The 23,504-nt window shown below is 45.6% G+C and overlaps 1 protein-coding gene across 13 annotated transcripts in view; it reads right to left on the bottom strand.

The window, feature by feature from the left end:
* The window catches only part of LOC144115886 (papilin-like), a 321,379-nt gene that overhangs the window by 84,316 nt on the left and 213,559 nt on the right, over positions 1–23,504 (bottom strand). For 8 of the 13 annotated variants that reach the window (XM_077650503.1, XM_077650502.1, XM_077650506.1 and 5 more), the window contains 4 exons: positions 20,672–20,860; positions 13,499–13,627; positions 4,469–4,603; positions 2,626–2,721 (listed from right to left, as the gene is read on the bottom strand). In XM_077650503.1, the coding sequence (XP_077506629.1) occupies positions 2,626–2,721; positions 4,469–4,603; positions 13,499–13,627; positions 20,672–20,860 (549 nt within the window). The remainder of the gene's footprint in view (positions 1–2,625; positions 2,722–4,468; positions 4,604–13,498; positions 13,628–20,671; positions 20,861–23,504) is intronic. The other 5 variants (XM_077650505.1, XM_077650499.1, XM_077650498.1 and 2 more) reach the window with 2 other exon arrangements.

Below are 23,504 nucleotides of genomic sequence, written 5' to 3' on the forward strand. Positions count from 1 at the left end.
GCCACGCAAGAAAAACAAGTGCAGTCCGCAGCTACAGCGTTTGGTTTTCTGTGTTTACACGGTAACGGCATCGACCATGTGGTTGCGCTGAGATACCGCGGTGGCTTGTAGCATGGCCGATAGAAGCCAATGAATTTTGTCGAGTGGGGCTATTCACCATATGCACATTTTGGTCGCTAGCCACAACCACAGTGCACTTTCCTAAAACTTTATAGTTTGTAATGCCATCTGGTCATATTTCTATGATTCGCTCCCCGGATATCAAATGTAATTAAGCAGAAAGAAACTATTCATATGGATTGTTGAAGCCAAGGAATCTAAATTTTTTAGGCTCCATCTTTTAATGCCATTACGCACTTGATCACCCTTTGGCATTCACTTGTCCTTTCATTCCTGAAAGAGCTTACTTATGTATGCGATAAAAAAGGGTGACGTCATGCAGATGGCATACCCGAAGTTCTGCGACCAAGGGAAGCTACGACCGCAAACAAGCGAAGCCATGTTCAGCTTTCTCGGGCACAAATTTTGAAAATTGGAAAAATTTAAGGCACTGTTGTGGAAATATTCAAGGCAATGGTGCATTATTCTGAAATGTAGCGAAATCTTTCTTTTAAAATGTTTCCAGCGATCACATCGAACAGCTAAGACTGCCATAGAAAACAATGGGAAACGTTTTTGACGATAGCAAAAACGTGAATAGAAAAAAAGGTTAAAGATTGCCATCGGGTGATCTGCGGATATGTTGATTGTTATAGTGAACTCTCACATTGTATTCAAAAACTGCGTTCATTCATAACTTGTCTCCCAATCAAAAATGCTTTTGTCCAGAATTGCTCGGTATGGCAATAGGAGGCGTGCCCATCGTCGCGGTTCACGTAATTTCAAGCCATCATTTTCACAGCACCCATTCGAGCTCGCACGTAATGTGGTGGTGGTCGTGGTGGTGGTGAAAAACTTTTTAATACTCAGGAAGAGAGTTTGGGGGTCAGAAGACGCCGCGACATGGTAGGTATATCCTTAGTCCAAGACACCGCACGACGAGGCCCCGTCTCGCGCCCGCTTTACCAGAGCCCCTTGGGATTCCAGTGTGGAGCAGTTGAGGAGAGCAGTCTCCCATACCTCTAGTGTAGGGGAAGGGGAAACATGAGGATTCTAAGTGCGTGCACGTACTCTGCAGGCCTACTTGGGAAGGCGCTTTGTCGGTAGTGAGATAACCTGTTTCACGGTGGTCCAATATTGGTATAATTTCAGAGCAGGCACTTCAGTTCACGCAAAGTCAGGGATTTGAGGGGCTTGTTAAGACATACGCGTGAAAGAAGCCTACACTCACTGAAACTGAGAAAAGCGTAGGGAAATGGTTGTTGTTGCTTTTTTATTTTGAGCTAGCTTTGATGAAGCGGGCAGTTCGTAATCATTTATGTATGAAAGACAGAATTACAGATTGTGAAAGAAGACATACAGATGGTGAGATCCGAACCTACGACTTCTACCGTACGCGAGTTGGCAACGGCGAGTTGGGCGGCGTTAAATTTCTTTTCTGGGCCCGCACCCGTGGGCGTCTCGTGTCCTTGTCCATTCGCGTCGCGCCACACGCCGACCGGCGCTTGTTCATCACGACGATTTTTGCTTCAGAGAGTTCATTCTTATTCGCTTATGCCTGTTGTTTTGAGAAGAATGCATTTTCATTCAGAGGATTTTGCCTGCTAAGCAATATTGGGGCACGCGGTTGTGAACGGCTCCACGTTAATTTTACACCACATGAGCTACTTTTTGCTATAGCGGGCACGTATGTAACAAAAGACCAGTTAGTTTTCGACGAACCTTCTTAAAGAGCATGAAGGAATCCTTTAAAAAAAGAGCGCTCAGCTTGCTTCTACTTTTTAAATTGGGTGTTAAAAACATGCGTTTGTGTTCTTTTAATTCTTGGTTCCGTTGCATTTTGTTATGATGACACTACCTGAGCTAGCCCACCTAACCATTCCTGATTTTTGCACGGGGAAATATGAATTCCTGTTAGTTAAGACTGCGACGAAACTGAAAGTTTTGGAGAGCCATTTAGTATGTACAACCTGCAAGTGGAACGTGAATGGAGAGCGCTTGGTGTCCGCATCCATATCGGCGCTTCCTGCAGGACTGAGCCTTTCTGGAGCGCTAAGCAGTAGCTGTTACGCCTCGACTAACGACGCTCTATTTCATTGTATAAAATCGCTACTGTGTAAATCAGTACTGAATAGTGTGATAATAATTTCAGGAATGCCAGTTTTCTTTCAATAGCTTCTATTATTTTCGTGTGCATATACAGGTATCTCGGGTAAAACGTTTCTAAGTGGAGCTAGCGATTTTAGGTGGCCCAGTAGTTCCTCCCATCTGCTACATTAAAAATATTGGGCAAGAATTGTATTTCAACCCAGAGCCTGCACCTGGAAATGATACGGCCGCTCCATCAAGAGACCAATGCGATGTCACTCCTGTCACGTTTGCTGGGTTGAAAACTCTGTAAATGGTACACTTGCTCTCAGTGTTTGTGCCAAGGAAATAAACGGCCTTCGTGGGTGTATTCCGAGCACCATTACGGAATAATTAGGACACCCAAGCCCAGCACCTACCGCAGGCATCTTCACTCACCATCAGACGGACAGTGACAGCTCTGGGCGCCGCTGCTCGAAATTCGCTTCACGCAAGTCACTGGGCAGGGCACTGCGATTTGGGCATCCACGTACTCTGCGAAAGGCGCACGATGGGTGTTCGTTAGCAAACGCCAGCCAGGGGAAGGGGTAAATCCTTTTGGGGGTCCGAATCATGCCCGTATCTGCATGCAGCCTATGGGATGTGAACACGGTGGAGAATTTACTGGGTTCCTCGCAATCATGTTTTGCGTCTGTGAAACTTACGTAACATTTCCATAGAGCACAGCTAAGTTTTATGTTATTATATACTGAAACTGAAGTAATTCAGTTAGACAGTGCAACGGAAAGCCCGCCTGATGAAATGGAATTCGATCAGTTCGCCGGTAGCAGGAAATTTTATTTTAGAGCGTTAGCTCTTTTAGCTCGTTCCTCACTTTGGCGCCGTCAGCGATATCACTACCGTCCCCAGCCCAAATGTGAGGAAGATGATGGCGACCAAGCAAGGACTAAGCTCCAGCCGCGTTTCTTCGTGATCGCTAATCACCCGCACACGAGTCTCTTGCTTGATATGTCCTCACCCGTTGGTGCTTTCTGCCCAATCAGCCTTAGCAGCTCTGTGAGCTTGTCCTCTCTTCACAATCAGTGAATTCCCACTTCAAAAAGTATCACGTATTTACAGCCTTAAATCTTCTTAGCTCATTCGTCAGTCTCGCGCCGTCGGCTCCATCCGCGCCACAAACCTTGGCATCGGGCCAGTAACCGGACAGCGCGTCTGTTTTCACGGGACTGCCGGTTTCCGTGGCTCACTCGGTGAAGTTGGCAGTGCGCCATGGTGCCGCTGCGGCTGGCTGCACCAGTGTATGTATGATAAGAAGGCCTACAAGACTGCGCGAATGGGGCAGGAGGCGACGCGTGTTGGAGTACCCTCTTTGCCATAAGTAACCGGGCTGCATGGTTTCCTTGCCATTGGTATAGGGGAGACCTTAGGGCTTCCCAGAAGATCAAAGGCTCTTGAGAGGTGAGAACGAGGGTTCTACTCATCTTAGACAGATTTAAAGCTTGAGGGGTGGCATAAGTGCTCCATTGTACAATCCAGCAGCAAACCATGCAGCCGGGCTACTTCCGGAAAAGACAGTATGTGCACTCAAGCATCTGGCCTAGTAGTTTAGACCAGAGCACTATAAAAAATCTTAGCTCTCACATTACAGCTAAAGATAAAGCGTCGGCTTTACACACTCCTAACCGTCCTGCGAGTTTTTTTTTACTTCATTGCTCATATTTTCCCTGCAGACGAGTATTGTACACAGCGGGTTTTGCATTGCAACCCTCTCTAAATGTATTATTCCAAGCCACTGCTCCATGTATGTTCTCGCTCATTACGCTGCCGTGGCTTTTACAACCATCACAATCCTATCGGTGGCATTAAACAAGGGTCGAAACAAATGCACCCGGACTCTGAACCAAATTTTCCCGGAAAACGGCAATGAACAAGCCACTCTATAGCTCGCTAGTTTGGTCGGAATTCGCAGGAACGCATACAATTTTACAAACAAAGCTTCGTTTCTTTAAGACAGATTGCTTCAAAAAAAAACGAAACGAAGGCTTTCGGTGCAGCTAGCGCTACTTCAGCCTGTCCACCATCCTATCAAAAGGTACCAGGCGTCAGTAATGGCAAACACGTTTCGTTAAGACGGTGCAGACATTGTGTTCTGCTGCATGTGAGTTCGTTGTAAGGGGTTTCCGCGGTGCACAATCGTCGTCGCTAAGCTTACACAACGACGGCACATGCATTGCGGTAGGCAGCTGTGCCAGTGCCTTTAATGTCGTCTACATGTCCTTACCCAGTGCATATTCAACAGTGCCGTCTGCAGCAGCACATTCGCAGGCGTAGCACGACGCAGACACCTCCCTACTCTGACAACCAGCCGGGCACAGCTCGGGAGCCGCGAGGCAGTCAGCTTTCTTGAGAAGGGGCTCTGCGTATCAGAGGCAAAAATTATATTAGTGGCTACAGCTGGCTGACCGGCGCTTTATACGATAATCAAAAGCCAACCAAAGCCAGGTGAGCGCCACGGAAGCATATCAGTCTCCTGCTGGGATAAATTCACGGCGCTTCTAATACAAGCCAGCAGTTTCCTTGGATACAGTGTCCAGCGAACCTGCATGTCGCTTCGTTATATCGTAATAAAGCACGAGTCTATCCGCCGCAGTGGCTTAGTTTCTATGTCGTTCGGCTTTTGAGTCCAGGGACGCGGAAACGAATCACGGCCGCGGCGGCCGCATTTCAATGAAGTGATATCCAAAAAGCGGTCGTGTGCTGTGCGATGTCGATTCACGTTAAAGAACCTCAGGTACTCTAAATCCCGGTTAAATGGAACATATAGAATATTTATGTTGTGGTGTACCCCTGATTTCTGTGCCAAACTGTCGGTCTGTACTCTGGTAAAAACGATTTTATATTCTCCGTTTAAATTACAAAACGGAATGGCCGCAAATGTAGCTTGTCGTGCAACAGTTTTCTCTGGAGTAAGAAATGAGAGACTCCACGACACAAAAATGTGATAACGTATATGGATTCTCAACTATTCTAATCTCTTCAAATTCGCACCCTAGCTCCGTCTGCAAAAAAAAACACTTATAAAAGAGAGCGAAAAGACAAAGGCAACATTGGGATGAATTGGTTATGCCATGGCGTCCCGCTGCGTATAGGTGCAGCACGATGTTTGGCTGCTTGGACGAGCCTGCGATCGAGTTCAAACGTATTTATGACGCGAGTAGTGCTGTCATCGCATGAAATGCTTTCTCTGGTCACTCGTCCTTCTTTCTATCAGAAACTGGATGTAGGCGATAACAGCAAAACATTAAAGATGTGATCGCGTCTGACAACTTTACCTTTGGCAGCATTCGGAATTGGGCAGCCACTCTAACGTCATCAAACCTGTCTGATTGTGTGTGAAACTAAATTTAGGTTGCCCCTCAATATCCAGTGAGAAATTATTTCTACTTATTTTTGCTGGTAGGCTTTTTAAAGGCTGCATACTTTAGAAAGGCTCTTCTTATTCATACAGTGGCGATATGGCGATAAAGACCTCCCGAGATCTATTCAGGCTAAAGCGGGAGAACGCTGTTGGCATATCAAATGTAGCACTTTTTACACAATAACCAGTTTTCTCTAGGTGACACGCCTGACTTGTCCAAGGTTACAACTCTTTTATCTGCTACTTTGCCAATAAGGCGCCTGATGGCACGCAGAGATTACTATAGTAGGAGACAACTTAAAAAACACTGGGCCGCGGGTCCCCGGCGTACTGCATTACTCCGCTGGCCAGTCATAATAATAAAGAAAATCAACTATTTAATATCTGACTTTCTAAACAAGCCAGGCTTCAAAATTCTAGAGCTTATAATTTTTTTTCTTGTGATTAGCTTTTTGTTTAGGTATAACAACAAAAAACTTTTTTCTCCTCAATTAATTCTGTGCGGCGTTCCTCAATGTGAGCTTGCGGTTCCTCCTGGTTTGTTTAAATTCCTGGAAACAAATATTTCCAGATAAATGAGCCTTTTTAGGAATATAACATAAAAACCATTCTGCATGAACCATGTAGCCTGTGCTCATAGCACAGCCTCAACAAATAAACACATTTCTTGTTGAGGTACCTAGTCCGGTTGCGCATCGCGGTTTTTACGGTCACACGCCATGAGCACAGGCCTCATGGTTCACGCAGCTCTAGGAGCTGCGACACCTGGCGGCTGAGTGCCTAGCTTAGAGATGGCAATGCACGGATGCGCGTACTTTTTGCTCTCGCAGCCTGTCATTTGTGTTGCCTATGTCCACCGACGCTCCCTTATAGGCAACATGGCACACTGCGATGCTGACCACTGCTTATACGTAAATGAGACCTAGAAAGCACATTTAACATAAACTAAGTGGGCATGATTGATGTAATTCAATTCGTTTCAGTCCCCTGAAAGCCGGAAGTCAATATCTGTCGTCCTCCAGTGTTTGGTTCGCAGGAACAAGAATGGAAACATTACGTGTACAAACAGTTCAAGACGGCACAGAGTTAAGACCAGTTAACAGTGCAGGCAAGGTTAAGAGGAGAATAATCTAAAATTATGATCAGCTAAAAACGCAAGGCGCTAATAGGTTCAAGGGGGTTCACTGAACCCTTAGGTCGATTTCATACAAAAGAACCTAGAGGATGCACGTTTCTTTTTTGTGTTTTTTTCAAGATAACTAACGCGCCAAGCAGCAATCTGGTTTTGAGGAGTGCGAAACGCCGCCGAAAAGAGTTGAGCTCCACATCAGTGGCGTTTTGAGTGTTTCTCTGCGCTGCTGGATGCCGATCTTTCAAGGAACATGTCCCCTGCAAAAAAAAATCCAACAATGGATGAATAAAGCCTTTCTTTTGAAGAATCTGTTCAGAACAAAATTATTGGCGCAGTATTTGTATGCATCGAATATATAATGAATGTAGACATCGCGACGGGCATCTGCTTCAAGACGATGGAATGCTCAGCTAGCTGGCTTATTCCTCAGAATACTGCAGCAGTAAAGTCACAAAGGCAAAGAATCTTCTGGCAGTGCAACAACAAAAAATAACCGGGCCTTAAATTTAACTTTAATAAAAAACAACTGCACTGTAAACTGACTCATCTAGCGACTAAATGTTGTAAAGCAAAAAATAAAACTTAATACGGCGCTGCACTGTAGCAGCCACACCACGTGCCGCAGGTTAAGAACCTAAGCGTTGAGCAACCGGTTCACTCTATTGTCTCTGAGCGTTTAACTGGCCGGGCTCCACTCGAAGTTTTGCTCATTTTCGCAGAAATTTCTTCGACAAGTGGGCGGGCGAATTCGGTAGTATTGAGGAACCAGGGCTTGTTTTGCGGCCCGCACGTATTCCCTTGGAACCTTCATCCCTTTCCCGTTTACCCCTAGAGTGGAGTGACGTTCGATGAAACGCTCCTCGAAGTGCTGCTGTAACATCTTGTCAGCACGGTAAAGTGCACTATTTCTTTTGGGGAACAGATCTGTGTCCCGTGACACCGAAAACAGTGAAATCTTCGAGCCTTGGCTGGCACGTTATATCCTAACAGTTCGGTGCGATGCAAATGGCATCCCTCCTGGTTTCAGGTTGTTTAGGAATGAAGCAAAGTGGGGCAATATCATGCGGTGTTTGTGGCTGCACATGGCTATCCACAGTCTGTTATGTCACTCCCCAGTCATTGCGATTGAAAAAAAAAAACGGCGAGCAGTATTGCTGTTGTGAGTGCAGCTGACAGCATGTCGTCTACTTGTTGCCAGACGATATACATAAATTGTCTTTTTTCTCGCTCTTCTGGGGCAGCAAACATATAATTATTCCAGTGCCTATTTCAATAAACAATCGCTATATAAAATTTTTGATTCAGTAAAAAAAGCAGTATATGCGAGCTCGTCCAGGTTGCTACAAGAACCATCGTTCTTAGACCGACCTTGTCTAACAACGTTAATTGACAAGAACGGTCCAAGTAGCAGACGACACGCACCACAGCAACATGGCTCTGACTGCCGCGCCGATTTTGATATCATGAAGCAGAGAAGCAGTGAACTACATGCGTTGGCACAACTAGCCATCTAGGCACCGTAGCCTTGTTTAAGCTGGTGCTCCGTGCAGCAGTTGCCACCGAATTCTGTGACGAAACACGCGTCTTTTAGCCGGTAGAAATGGTTACAGCTTATGGTATACATTTAATATCGAGAGAAATGAAAAACTTCTACTTCAGTATATTTTCTGGAAGAGATAGGAAGTGGCCCAAGTGTCCATTGTCGCTAATACGCGACAAACTAGAAACGACGGCCTTGTTCAACTAAGACAAGTGCTCCAAAAAGCCGTTGTCCAGAAAAACTGAACTCATGGTTACAGAATTGCTAGTAGGGCAAACGCGATGCCAAGATTTAGCAAGCTTGACTGCAAAAAAATTGCGGTGGTTTAGCTCTCGGTCAACCTGTACTGACGCAATAGCTACAGCTAGCCGAGTGCAACTTGGTCACGTGACGAACCAAGTGATCAGGCACGGCGCCGCGCCACGTCAGCTGCTCCGCATCACGTTACCAACCACGTGACAGTATGGTGGCGCAGCCACAGGGTGGCGGCGCCGCCACGCCGAAGGCTCGGAATGCTACCCTAATGTAGCTATCGCTGCAAAAATGATGATTTTGAGGACAATACATCTAAATAAGAAGTACGGACGTCAGCCAGAGCTGACGTTGACCACCGCATGCATAGTTCAGAAGAAAAAGTCGCCGACCATAGCGGGGCCATATATAACTTGACTGAAAAAATCACGAATCAAAAAAACGATTACGTCGGAACAACTTAATATTTTACGACCTACCTTACAGCCAACTGAAACCCCTGAGCTACTGCTTGCCTCCATAATAAAGGTGTTCTCTACCGAACCGCAAACTGAATGCGACTGTGCCGAGCGGTGTCATAGGTTAGGTGACAAAAAGACAAGAAAATAAGGCCTGTCATACTGAAGTCCTTTGATTTCAGAGCAAAGATCCTTACACCAATTCTTATACTGATCCTTAAAAACTCAAAAAGGGACGAAACATATATGAGTGAAGATTTTCCTTTTCAAGTGCAACAAAAAGGTAAAGCGCTGTGGGATAATTCGGGCGCGATCAGGAAGGATGCCAAAAGGTGCGACTAAGCTTTGACACTCTGATAGTAGACAGCATCCGCTACTCGTGGGATAACAGCAGCAAGTCGTTTGTTAAAATAATCGGTAACTCACCTACCAGAAGTACAGAGTGACCTCGTATGCAGCACAACTTTACACTTCTGAATGCAGATGCGCTCATCCTAATGAATAGGATAGCTCATTTTAGTGGCTAATTTAATGTTATCAACCATCATTGATTTACGTCAATTAGACTTCGTCAAACAACTCGGAAACGGAACGCAAGTTCATGCCTCCTAATTAGTCTGTCTTACGATGCGACAGGCCTGTTGGTATGGAATAGAGAATAGCTCTGTTTATAAAAAAGCGCATTGATTTCGCACCGCTACCGGATGTGTCTGACACCGAGTCGGTTTGGTGCAAATTAATGATAGGTGGTCTTGTAGTGGCTATTGGCACTTTATACCGGTCTTCCAAACCTGAAAAAAAATACTTTCCTAAGTTTTGGGAATATAAAGTAAACCAAAGGCTTCATGAATGTAAACTGATCCTTGCTGGTGACTTCAATGTTCTTTGCATTGATTTAGGTGTGGTGTCTCTATGTGGTCGCGACAAGCCTATTTGTGACTCCCTTATTGCTATGGTTCTGTCGTTAAATGTGACACCAGTTGCTGACAGCGTCAAATGCGAGAACACAAAAAAAATGGTTTTCGGTTTTTGGCAAAAGGAGATAACGCAGTAACTGTCTCACATATGTCGGCGGACACCCGAACCGCGCCGTAAGAGGAGGAATAAAGGATGGAGTGAAATAAGAAACAGAGAAAGGGGTGCTATAGTGGAGGGCTGAGGAATAATTTCGACCACTTGGGGATCTTTGACGTGCACTGCCATCGCACAGCATAATCCTAGAGCTCATTTTTTGTTATTTTGAAGCTACTAGAAAATAGTTACGAATGCCAAATCGTGGAAGTACTGCCCAATCACAAAAAGTGCTCGGCGAAGGTTGGTGTCATTTGTGAGAGCAATAGGCTTGATATCCGGGTCATATAGGACTTCGCACATGCTGACGAAAATTCTATTGTCAATTTTTTAGCGTCCTTTTTTGACGCGTTTCTGCACAGTAGCAACAATTGTAATGTTGATGAGTTGGTTTACAAATTTTTTTTAATATTGTTCAAGAATGCATCTCACAATTTGTTGCCCCAAAGTGTATGATGCGCTAACGGAAGCAACCATGGCATAAGAAGGACATTGTTCGCCATACCAGGCGCATAAAAAGACTCCGAAAACAAAGAAACATGAGTCAGAGAAGCCGAAGTACATCACTACAAACGCTTAAAACGGAACTATACACCAAAATAAATGAAACCAGAAACTTATTTCAATACCACTTTATCAACATTCCTAAAAGGAAGCCCATCGAAGTTCTGCAAAACGGTACTTCCGGCTTCTCATAATTTCTCATCATGCTTCATTAATGATCATCCTTCATCCGATCCTCAGAATATTTCAGAAACATTCAACAAGTATTTTCAGTCTGTTTTGCCAGCATGACGGTATCAACCCATCTTTTTGTGTCAATCACGTTGCGCTGGCGTTCGCAACTTGTTCCTAACAAATGACACGACTAAAGTTCTGGTCCAGACGAAGTGTCAAGTGTAATTTTAAAGCGGTTTTCTGAACGAACGCCCATTAGTTGACAATATTATTCAATAAATCTCTCGACACGTCGATCACCCCGCAGGATTGTAAACGTGCTAATGTCATTCCCGCATTCAAATCTGGCAATAAACAGCTAATCACCGGTCAGAGGTCTATATCACTGCTGTCCCTTGCTGCAAACTTCTCGAGATCATCATTCGTAAGCACATCATTCCGTATATAACAGAAAAAATATTCTCTCCCAGCAGCGGCACGGTTTCAGAGCAGGACTTTCTATGACAAAGCATTAATGAAAATTCTCGCATGACATAGCCACAACTCTAGATAACCATGCTCAGCTTGGTGCCTTCTTTATCGACTACTGAGAAGCATTCGGTACGGTAAACCAAAAAAAAACTGCTCCAAACTTACGGCAATTTTTCCCTATCGTGAAGTAAATGACTGGATATCCGATTACCTGTACTAAAGATTTCAGTCCGTCTCTTTTAATCGCGAAACTCTTCTAAACTTCACGTCTTGTCAGGGATGCCTCAAAACTCGGTGATGGGGCCACTTTTATTCGCTATATATGTTAACGACATCAATCAAGCAACCAGAGACATACCAGTGAAAGTTCGCTTACACGCATATGACTGCGTTCTAAACTGTAACATTAGTGCCATTCATGATCAACAGGTGCTGAACGACGTCTTTTGATTATTTTCAAACTGGAGTGACGCATGTTATATGAACGTCAATTTCACTAAAACTGTTGCAGTGACATTTACTAGAGAGAAACGACCTCTCAAACTCGCGTATAAAACTCAAGGGTACCGCTAGTCTAACCCACGTTAAAGAATTCAAATACCCTGGCGTTAATTTCACGACTAACCTTACTTGGCATAATCATATCGATGCAATCTGCTCTAAAACGCCGTGAAAATTTGGATGTCTATAAACTTCACTTTAAAAGACGGCACTAAGCAATGCTAGTTAACATTACAAAAAACAAGAATTGCGCGAAAAGGACGGGACAAAAAAGAAGCACACAGGACGAGCGCAGACTTCTTTCTTGTCCCGTCCTTTTCGCGCAATTCTTGTTTTTTTTTTTTTGTAATGTCCTACAAACTAGCCTCTTTTCACTCTTCTAGACTGCGAGTTAACAGCTTGCCAGACACTAATTAGACCTGCTCTCAAGTATGCTCGCCACATTTCGCAGACACCTCCAAATAATCTGTCAAATTAAAGGCAGTCCTTTTTATTTGCAGCCGCTATAACCTTAGGTTTTCACCATCATCTCATACACGCGCTTTATCACTGAAATCATTGTCATACGCACGTGTGACCTTCTAATCATGCTGTACAAAATCATGCACGGATCGACTAATATTTATGTGCCTATCTTACTGATCACTCCTGCAGGGCGAGTTATCTGACGGACTCATCCAGTTAACATAGTTCTTTCTTACGGTCCTTACATTACTTTAGGCTTTCTTTTTTTCTACACACTATTGAACTATGGAAGAACTTAGATGGTTCTCTGGGTTCATCGCCGACTATTCAATTTAAGAAAGAACTGCCCAATCATGTTACTTGACATTTTTGTAATCCGAAATGCTGTGTAACCCTCCTCTACTATGTTTCTTGCAAAATAGATAGCAGTACTCGTAAATACCACGCTTCGCAGGTGGAAACAGGCGGCATGATAGACGCTCTTGATTTTCTTCTCGTTTTTTTACGTATTTATTCTATTTTTGCTTTTGTAGTATATTCTTTCATGCGGACCAGTCTCAGAGTAGCAAAACTTCAGTTATCAGTGCCGGTGATCATTTTGTGCTGTTTTGTTCCATCCTTTTGATGGATTTTATCGTGCACACTTACCAACTCGCCCTTTATGCGCCTTTATTATGTTTGAAACATTTTTTTGCAATTAAACCTTGATTTGACTTCGCTGTGAGAGTGGCACCAAAGCGCCATCTCGCCCGCCAGCCATGAAAGTAGACAGAGGTAGTAGCAAGTCAGGTCGTGCGGCGCTTGCACCTTTCCTTCGCGGCGCCCTTTCCCGCCACAGATGTGCAAAGCGGCAAAGCAAACGCTGTTCTTAGAGGCCGCCAGACGCCGTTTGTCATCAACGACGCTGTCATTCATGCAGTCTTTGGTTTCCCTGACTGTACTCGAATTCAAGCAGGACAGGTGGATAACTGTCGCGGAGTTATTTCATCAGCTACTAGGTTGAAAGTCGTAATTAGCGTGTTGCGGTCCTTCTCTTAAGTACTCAAAAATTAATCCCAAACAGAAGGCAAAATAATATGCTTGGACGCACTACAAGTTTCTACCTGAAAGTTTAGCCCAAAATGTGGAACTTCGAAAGTAATTTTACCTGCATGGTGAATTTCACAGAAACAACACAACGAACACTTCTTGAGCGCCACAAACAGCATACTTTCAGTTTCACTCTTCGATGGCACGGCCTTTTTTCAAACCGAGGTTCAACTTACCTGGGACACCATTTATTGCGTGCGCACTAAGTGCAGGCTCAGTCGGCAGCATGGACTCACCTGTTTCGGACGCGAGGCAATTGCACGCAATACAGCTGTCTTTCTCTCGCCGCTGGCAGCAGTGAGCGCAGGCTAGGCCGCATGCTGCACGCTGGGGACACTGGGCTGATTCGGATTCCACAGGTGGAGCTGCAATAGGAGATATAAAAGGGGTGATGACGAGAAGACGTCGATGGTTTTCTCAAATGCTCCAAACTATGCCTCATCTGCTCAGTGCTCACTATTAGCTGACTCTTCCCTTCACGTAGCCTGAAGCTGCTTCACACGAACCTACTACGAGCTACATGAATTGTACCAGCTTTTCGCTGCTATTGTTAAGGAAGCCCCTGACGGAAGACCTCAGGCGCGAACGCGATAACAGGCGTCGTCCTTCTGATAAGGACACTACAAGCGTGTGAAGAAAAGTCGTTGTGATTGAAACCAGCATCCGAAACGAATAGTGATCAATGCGCTAATTTTCAAAGCGGGAACTGTTTATGAGACGGCATCTGTTTACACAGTTTCGCGCCCTGCCGATGGATGGCGCTGCCCCGCCCGGACGCTTTTTTTCGGAGCTCCAGCGACTACGTCTGAAGCTAAGTGCCTTTTGGTTTTTGCGCTTGTACATGCTTTCGGGCAGTAGTTTTAAACCGAGTTAAGGGTAGAAAGGCTAGCGGAAGTGTGTGTGCCGAAGGCTTTTGCGTAGAAATTTTGGAAGGCTTTTACCTTGCGTATTGCTGAAAGTTTTTGGTGTAGGATTTTTGGCGGGCGTTTACGTTGCGAAGTGCCGAAGGTTTTTGTGTAGGAATTTTGGTGGGCTTTTACGTTGTGTAGTGCCGAAGGTTTTTTGTGTAGGAATTTTGGCGGGCTTTTACGTTGCGCAGTGCCGAAGGTTTTTGTGCAGGATTTTTAGCGGGCTCTTACGTTGACTAGTACCGAAGGTTTCTTCTGTAGGAATTTTGGCGGGCTTTTACGTTGCGTAGTGCCGAAGTTTTGTGCAGGAGTTTTAGCGGGCTCTTACGTTGACTAGTGCCGAAGGTTTCTTCTCTAGGAATTTTGGCGGGCTTTTACGTTGCGTAGTGCCGAAGTTTTGTGTAATATTCTTGGCGGGTTTTTACGCATAGGAATTTTGGCGAGCTTTCACAAGGCGTAGTCGGCCGGACGATGGGTCGGCAAGCTAGGAAAGTTAAGGAGGACAAGGACGGGGAATTAGTACAGTGTCAGGAGTGCGACCGTTGGTGTTACTTAGATGAGACAGGGTTCGGGAGCTTAGCCGAGGCGGGTGAGGCTAGCTTCGTGTGTAAGATGTGCAAGCGGTTTGGGGACGCCGTTCATGCGTTAAAAGGGGAATGGGAAGCTGGGTTTAATGCACTTAATGCGGACCGGCAGGTCGAACGAGAGGATCGGATTAAGCTGGAAGCTCAGGTCGCCGATTTGATTAAAAAGGAGGAGAATAATGCCGCCCTGTTGAAGCGAATGGTGGGCGAGATTAAAGAAGAGCGGGAAAAGCGGACCCAGCTAGAAAAACAGGTTGAAGCGCTCAGGTCGCGGCCGGCTGGGCACCCCAGTTCGGAGAAGTGTCAGGTGGAGGACGAGGCTCGTCGATCGTACAGTGCTGTAGTGCAGCGAGCATTGAGTGAGAAAAATGCGAACGAAATGAAAAAGGTTAAAGCGGGCATGGAAACTCGCGACAATAGCGTACAGCGGCAGGGGAGTCAGCTAGAGCGATCCGGAGGCCAACAGATGGAATTAGGAAGCGAACGTTTGGGGCACAGGAGAGTTCTGGTGGTCGGGGACTCGAATGTAGCGAGGGTTGAGGGAGGCGTTCTGACGGCAGTGAAGGCAGACAGGCGGGTGCAGGTGGAGGCTCAGTCGGGAAAGTGCATGGTGGATGCAATGGCCAGAGCCCGGGAGGTGGTGGTGGGTAGCATGGATGGCGAACACCTTGTGGTCATCCATGCTGGTCTCAATGATGTACTGCAGGGGAGGAGCCAGAATCTTGAGACGCAGTTGGAGGTGGGGATGCGTAGGCTTAGAGAGGCCTCTGAGAGTGTGCATGTGACCATATGCACAATCCCAGAGGTCCAGAGGCAGGCTCGCGAAACGGAAAGGAGGGTCGTGGAGACTAATCGGGTAATTAGGCTATTGAGTCGACGACTAAGATACGAGGTGATGGAGGTCAACAGGGAAGTGTACGAGGTTAGGCCCCACCCTTTTGCACAGGATGGCATCCACTACGGTGGTGCCACTGGCAAGAAGGTGGGTAGTAGGATAGGTCGCCAGGCAACAGCTTTTTTGGGGGGACCCAGAGCACTGAAGGAACCAGTGTAGAGAAGGAAGAATTAAGATCAAACGGACAATGGAACCATAGGGGAAGAAAGAGACGCAAGCGCCAGGGCCAAGTTAATTCAGATATAGGTTTCATTAACATGCAAGGTGGCAGGAATAGACTGAAATGGGAGGAAATAGAAGAACAGTTAAGACAGGAGGAATTAATGGTATATGGTTTAGCGGAAACACATCTTAGAGACATGGAGCAACCACCCTGTAACCCACACTACGCATGGGAATATTGCAATAGAACAGAGGGCAGCAGAAAGGGAGGTGGAATTGGGGCATTCATTCATAAAAGTATGAATTTTCAAAGGGTTAGACTGGGATGCAGGGAACATTTATGGCTAAAAGGAACAGTGGCAGGCAAGCAAACACTCCTTGGCTTTGTATACCTGTGGACAGGGGTTAAAGCCAAAGAGGAAAACAGGAAAATGTTAGAATGTATTGCAAGCGACATTGATGAGCTAGGAGGACAGGGCGAGATAATTATATTAGGCGACATGAATGCACACATAGAAGACCTGGATGGGTACACGGATTCGACAGGAAGCATGCTGCAGGACATGTGTGACAGGCATGATTTAGTTGTATGCAACAGCACCGAGAAGTGTGAAGGGCTCATAACATGGGAGGCGGGGAGTCTGCACTCGACGATAGATTATGCACTAATGTCACAGAGGATGTATAACAGATTAGGGGTAATGAGCATAGATGAAGATGGTTTCAGAAGTTTAGGTAGTGACCACAAGCGTATCAAGTTGAGCTTCAGAAGAAAAAGCAATGTAGGACTGAATCAAGATAAACAATCAGGGGGAAATTTTTACTCAGAAAAGCAATTGGAAGTAGCAGCCAAACAAATCGAGAAAGTAATTTTTGAGGATAGTGAAACAGAATGGACTTATGCCAAATTAACTCGATTACTGGAGCTAGAGCTAGCTAAGGTGGGAGTAAAGCTAAAAGGGAAAAGATGCAAACCCAAGAGTTGGTGGGATGAGGAGGTCAAGAGGGCAATAGAAAAGCGCAAGGAAGCATCCAGGGAACACAGATATTCCAAGAAGAGGGGGGAACCAAAACCCGAAGTAGACAGAAAATGGGATACCTTCATAAAGTGTAGAAGGGACGCATCCTATTTGATTAATGAGAAAATTAGAAGAAAGGGTGCCCAATGGATGTCAAAAGTAAATAAAAAGGATAGAAAAGCAGCCCAAAAATTCTGGAAACATCTAAATGCAATGAGTAATAAAACTAGGCTAGAACAAAGGTTTATTGTTACAGATGAGGGTATTCGACTAGAAGGGGATGAAGCAATAAAACACATAGGAACAAGGATGACGGAAAAATTTTCAGCAAAGCACGTGGTACATAATTTATCGAAGGAGGATAGACCGGTTACAGCAATAGCTTCACTTGAGCAAGGAGAGTGGGAAAGGGCAGAGAAGAAGGTTCCTAGTGGCACATCAACAGGACCAGATGGTATCCCGATTATGTTGATAAAGAAGTTAGGACCAAAATCCAAGCAAACATTAATACAGGTAGTGAACAAAATGATAGTGGATGAGAAAGTCCCCGATGAATGGCGATTAAGTAGAATGAACATGATATATAAGGGAAAGGGGGACAAAGCAGACGTAAGTAACTATCGCCCCATAACAGTGACGTCTGTGGTTTACAGGGTGGTGATGCAAATTATAAAGGATAGACTGCAGGCTTGGGTGGAGAACGAGGGGGTGCTAGGGGAACTACAGAATGGGTTCCGGAAACAAAGGAGGTTGGAGAACAATCTATTTTCATTGACACAGTGTATAGAAATTGCGGAAAAGGAACATAGGCCCTTATTGCTAGCTTTTCTGGATATTAGGGGAGCCTATGACAACGTTACTCAGGAGCATTTGTGGGACATATTGGGCACATTGGATGTGGAAAATGGAGTAATTAATCTTTTAAAAGATATATATAGAGGTAACAGAGTGCTCATAAAATGGGAAAAAAATGTATCAGGGCCTGTAGAGATACAGCGGGGGCTTAGACAAGGATGTCCTCTGTCCCCTTTGTTGTTCATGTTGTACCTGCAAGGTTTGGAGGCCAAGCTAGAGGGGAGCGGACTAGGTTTCAACCTATTTTTTTTCAAGCAAGGGGAATTGATTAAACAGACATTACCGGGACTAATATATGCGGACGATATAGTGATAATGGCTGACAACAAGGAAGACCTGCAGAAGTTGTTAGACATATGCAGTACAGAGGGAGATAGATTAGGCTTCAAGTATAGTAAGGAAAAATCTGCAGTCATGACATTTAATGAAGAGGGCGGCGAGCATAGAATACAGGAGTTCGTGCTAAAGGTAGTGAATGAGTACACGTATCTTGGGGTGTGGATAAATAACAGTGTTGAGTATCTGACAGAGCATGAAAAATATGTAATGAATAAAGCTAGTAGGAATGCAGCTGTCATGAAAAATAGGGCACTGTGGAATTACAATAGGTATGAGGTGGTAAGAGGGATCTGGAAAGGGGTGATGGTCCCTAGCCTGACCTTCGGGAATGCGGTCCTGTGTATGAGGCCAGATGTTCAAGCAAGGCTGGAAATTAGGCAACGGGGAGTAGGGAGGTTAGCTTTGGGAGCACATGGCAATACACCAAATCAGGGGGTACAGGGTGATATGGGATGGGCGTCTTTCGAGAGCAGAGAGGCTAGCAGTAAGATAGCATTTGAGGAACGATTGAGAAGGATGGAGGAAAAGCGGTGGGCTAGGAAAGTTTTCAGATACCTGTATATAAAGAATGTTGACACGAAATGGAGAAAGCGAACTAGAAAATTGACAAGCAAATATCTGGACAGCAGTAAGGGGGCAAATCAGCAATTATCGGTTAAGAAAAAGGTTAAAGGAACAGAGAGAGCTTTGTGGAAAACACGGATGCTGACGAAATCGGCACTAGAAACATACCGGACCTTTAAACAGGAAATTGTCAAAGAAAATATCTATGATAATTGTAGGGGAAGTTCTTTGTTGTTTGAGGCCAGGACTGGAGTTTTGCGGACTAAGAAGTATAGAGTCAGGTACCAGGAGATAGACACTTTGTGCATTGCGTGCGGAGAGGAGGAGGAAACGGCTGAACACTTGATACTTTTCTGTAAACGGCTTCACCCTACAGTGGAAGGCAGCGGGGCTGACTTACCCAAGGCATTGGGGTTTAGGGATAGTGAAGGGAAAGTGGATTTTAAGAGGTTAGAAGTAACCAAGCGAAGGTTATCTGATTGGTGGCTAAAAGTAAGACAGGAGTAAAATTTCACAAGACATGGCTAGGTGGCTTGAGGCACCGCCCGATGTAAAGGGTTCAGCCGTATCCATCCATCCATCCATCCATCCGGATACAGGCAGTCACTCTCCCTGAGCCCTAGAGTTCAGATATAAAAATGATCATGTGATTGAACCAGCGGTGGACGTTAGCAAAAACGATTGGAAGATTAGTGGCTGAAAAGCAGAGAGGTGACATAACGTTAGAAGAGTAGAATTAAAAATGCATTCAAAGAAAATGCGCCGCGTTTCAACGGAGGCGAAACGCAAAAGGCCCTCGTGTGCTGTGCGATGTCAGTGCGCGTTAAAGATCCCTAGGTGGTCGAAATTATTCCGGAGACCTCCACTACGGCGCTTCCTTCTATCTTTATTCTTTCAATCTCACTTTCCTCCCTTCCCTTAAGGCGCGGTTCGGTTGTCCATCGAGATGTGAAGACAATTGCTACCCCATTTCCTTTCATGAAAACCTATTTTTAAATTTATAGACAGATTTATAACACCGTTAAAAATATTTAAAAAGTGATAAAAACGAAAACATGAAGAAAACGCTGAGAATTGTGGCAACTGCCCCCACCCCGATTCAAAGGAGACGCTCCATCCATCCATCCATCCAATCCATCCATCCATCCATCGAATCCATCGATTCCATCCACCCACCCAACGAGCGGATGCTTGCACTGATCTCTCGAAGCTGCTTGCGGCCGCGTGCGGCTCCGCCAGTTCACACTCGTTCCGTTGTACGGCGCCACCAAGGCAGTTCTTTCCCCCGCAGCCATGGAGCAGGCGCGTTTACGCTAGCTGCGGCAGGAGAGTAATACCCCTGTCACACGGCATTCCTCTAAGGCCTTTCCCGCAAAGGCACCATTTTTCACCAAAGCAGCCAATGCTTAAAGGAGCAGCGACGCTGCTGCACGGTGCAGCCCAAAGGTGAAACAGTCGTTGAGGCTTAGCACCCGCTGCTGTGCTCGAGGCGGCTGAAGTGAGTGTTTTAATATTAAAGTGGTGTATTCTGTTCATTCGTTGAGCTCAGATATTTTTTTCATTCTAACTGCTTCCTTAAAAGAACTGCAACAGCCACTCTCATCAGCAACAGCAGGTTTTGTGTATTGCCTTGGCCACCAGGGGTGCTCGGTGTGTTGCTGCAGCACTTTCACTGTCTTGAAATCTGGGCATAAAATATAAACACCTGCAGAAAACCAAAGCCAGACACACCTTTCGTATTTAAAAAAAAAGATGTTTTCGAACATTGTTGGTTGTATCTATTTTTATTGCTTTTACTTTTTGACGTTGGATGGCACTGCCGTCGCAGGTTCTCGAAGGCCGCGCCTTTGGGCCCCAAAGGTCTCGGACGAGCGCCTTCGCCTCCACGGCCCTTAGCGGCAAAGGCGCAACATTTGTGCCGTGTAGTTGCACTCCTTACGCCTTTGGATATAAGGACCTGATTCTCAAAGGCCTTTTCTGTGCCCGTGTGACAGGGGTATAAGAAAGGACTAGAGGATAGGGCCTAGAGGAGGCACTAGTCACGCTTAATCGAGCGGCCCTTCAGGCCACTTCTTGTGCCTACCTCGAGCTTGCTCCAGTGGCTTCTCGCATCTTTCAACACATTCTTGGCGAGTAAGGAAGTGGTTTTCGTTGGCTCCACAACCGGTGAAAGTGAAGTTCAGGCAGCTGCGTTGCTCTCGGTCGTAGTAGAAGACTGTCTGCTTATTCGCACAGAAGCCTTCCTTTCGTTCCAGGAAGCATATTCCCGTGCCTGCGCAGTCAGGAGAGACAAGGTGTCAAGTTTGTGGGTGCAGTCTCGGGGCACAAAAATACGCTGCATATTAGAGAACAATTCGCAGCCGTGTGCACACGAGTTCGCGTTCCAAGTGCGATAAAATTTTGGAATGTACAGGTTGTACGCGCTCTTTCCGAACGCGTGAAACATGTGCTCGCGAGGGGAGGCGTTTGGCAGTTCAGCCTGTTCCCTGCCGCTTACTGTAGCTCCTGTGATAAAATCTCACTTTGAGTATTCAACTTTAGCCAGAGTAAGAAAACACAGCACACATTCGTTCTCCGTTGGAACATAAGTAAGGGATATGAGGTCAGCAAGATTGCAATCATAAGCGCTAATTATGCAAGCCTTATTTCGAGCGCCAGTACACCCTGTCGTACGTTAAAAAAGAACACAAAGTGTCGCCAATGAGGTCAGAATAGTCAGTGCGAATAACAGTGCATAAAGATGGAGGCAAAAATGGTTACCCGACAAAGAAGGTCCAGCGGTGGCTTTGAGATAACAGCCTTCCTCACAGAAGACGAGTATTGCAGGCGTAATGTGGCGAAAATTCTGCTCTAAAACTGAATCTTTCAGCCGGGCCATCGGCCATTACCGGTCATGATTTCTTGAAACCTTTACCACTACTGCTTGGCAAGTGCAATGAAACTTTCAAAGAACGGGCTCGCTTCTTTGCACCGGGGAACGAGAACGGGCGCTGAACATACGATAAAGTAGACGAAGAAAACAAACAAAAACCCTAAGGAACAAAAGATCTGAACGCATACCAAGTAATACAGAGCAGAGTCGTAGCTGCAATGAAAACATAAGTTTGCCAGGTCTCAACAACTCTTGGAAGAAAAAGAAAGGATCTCATCTCTCGCTCCGTTCAGCGACTTTGACGCCTTGTACCGCCTGGGGGCCCGCGCACAGCAAAGAATTTCGCAAAGAAAACACTTAATTCGCACCGGCCGAGAGGCACGTGACGTCACGCACCAAGTGGTTAGCGGTGGCACGCAAGGCGGCAGTCGGCAGCTCCGCTCGGCCGTGTGCTGACGGGCCGAGCTCTTCGCTGGCATGGAACCAGAAGTAGGGCCGTCGCGCTGTGTGCAAAATCCCCGCAAGCGGAGAGGACGCCCATATGCGCGCATTGGCTTTATGCATCGTCGGGTACATTGGCAGTACAGTAACAGTCGCGTGGAAGCGCTCTGCTTCCCCTTGTCACATGTAATGATAATTAGGTGTCCCCCTAAGTTTTCTTATATTCTATCATTATTACAGGTCATAGCTTGTTCACTATTTCTATAATGTCAATCTAATTTGGCTGTAAAGCGGTCGCTCGTCTAACATCACCGTCTTTGTCAAAAGCATGGAGGAAGCCGCGACTGTGGCGGGAGCTGGCCCGATGCAGTGCGGCGACGCTGCTGTAGCATCCGTCTCTGCATGACAAAAAAAGTCGCCAGGTAGCATGCATGTGCGACGCGCGCTTTCATGCCCTCTAAGTGCTTTAATGACGAGCGAGGGCACTGCGCACAGCAAAGCGCGCTGTTTTCTGGCGACTACCGTCAAGCCACACGTGTTTCACTGTCAGCATGGAAACCTCCGTCCATTCGCTGGGTCGGCAAATCAAAATGGGAAGCCACTTTGGTACATTAATGCGTTTTTTTTTTCTGCAACGCCTTCTGTTCTGTCACGCCTGTTTATGCAGTACAGAAAAATAAAAAGTTTCTAACCCTTTAAGCGAGCGTGCCGCTCTGAATTTCATTCGGGTCCCCGTTCAAAACTGTGCAACTCAATCAACTTGGTGTAAATTAACGCAAATGTTTAGTTTATATAATTGTGTATCCGTATTATGTAACGCAAAATTTAAGAATTTGTCCCTCATCATCATTATCAGCAGCAGCCTGACTATACCCGCTGCAGGACAAAAACCTCTCCATGTCTCTCTCGAATTAACTCTGTCCTCTGCCATCTGCCGCCCCCTGCTACGTACGGTTGCTTTCTCTCGGAATCCACTCCGTTACCCTTAAGGACAAGCGGTGACCTTGCCTTCGCATTACACACCCTGCCCAAACCCATTTCTTCCTCTTGATTTCGAATGGGATGTCACTGACACGTGATTGTTTCCTCACCCACTCGGCCCGCTTCCGGTCTCTTAACGTTATGCCTACCATTTTTAAGGCATAAGCCTTTCTTGGCTCATGAGTAGCGTCGACGGAAGTGGTCCGCAGGAACTGTCAATCATAAGTTGTAAGGTAAATAAAATAAAATGTAAAACTTGATTAAGCAACGGTTGATGTGCAATATATATGTAATAGAAACAAAACAAAAACAGAAAATAAAATAGAACAAAAATTAAAAATGCATAGTGAAAAGTAAAAGTAAAAAATTACAGAAAAAAAAATTGAAAAATAGAGGGAGAAACAGAGGACAGGGAAAGGCTTTCATATTTCTGCTCTTAAACTGACTTAAGTAGAAGCCTAAAATTTTTCTTTCCTTAGCTCGTAGAGCAGTCCTTAAGTTTAATCCTTTTCGTTAGCCTCCACGTTTCTGCCCCACAACTGAGCACCGGTAACATACAACTGTTATATAATTTTCTCTTGAGGGGTATTTGTAAAGTGCCTTTCATGATATGAGAGAACCT

The sequence above is a fragment of the Amblyomma americanum genome, chromosome 1 (assembly GCF_052857255.1).
Source record: "Amblyomma americanum isolate KBUSLIRL-KWMA chromosome 1, ASM5285725v1, whole genome shotgun sequence".
Lineage (NCBI taxonomy): Eukaryota > Metazoa > Arthropoda > Arachnida > Ixodida > Ixodidae > Amblyomma > Amblyomma americanum.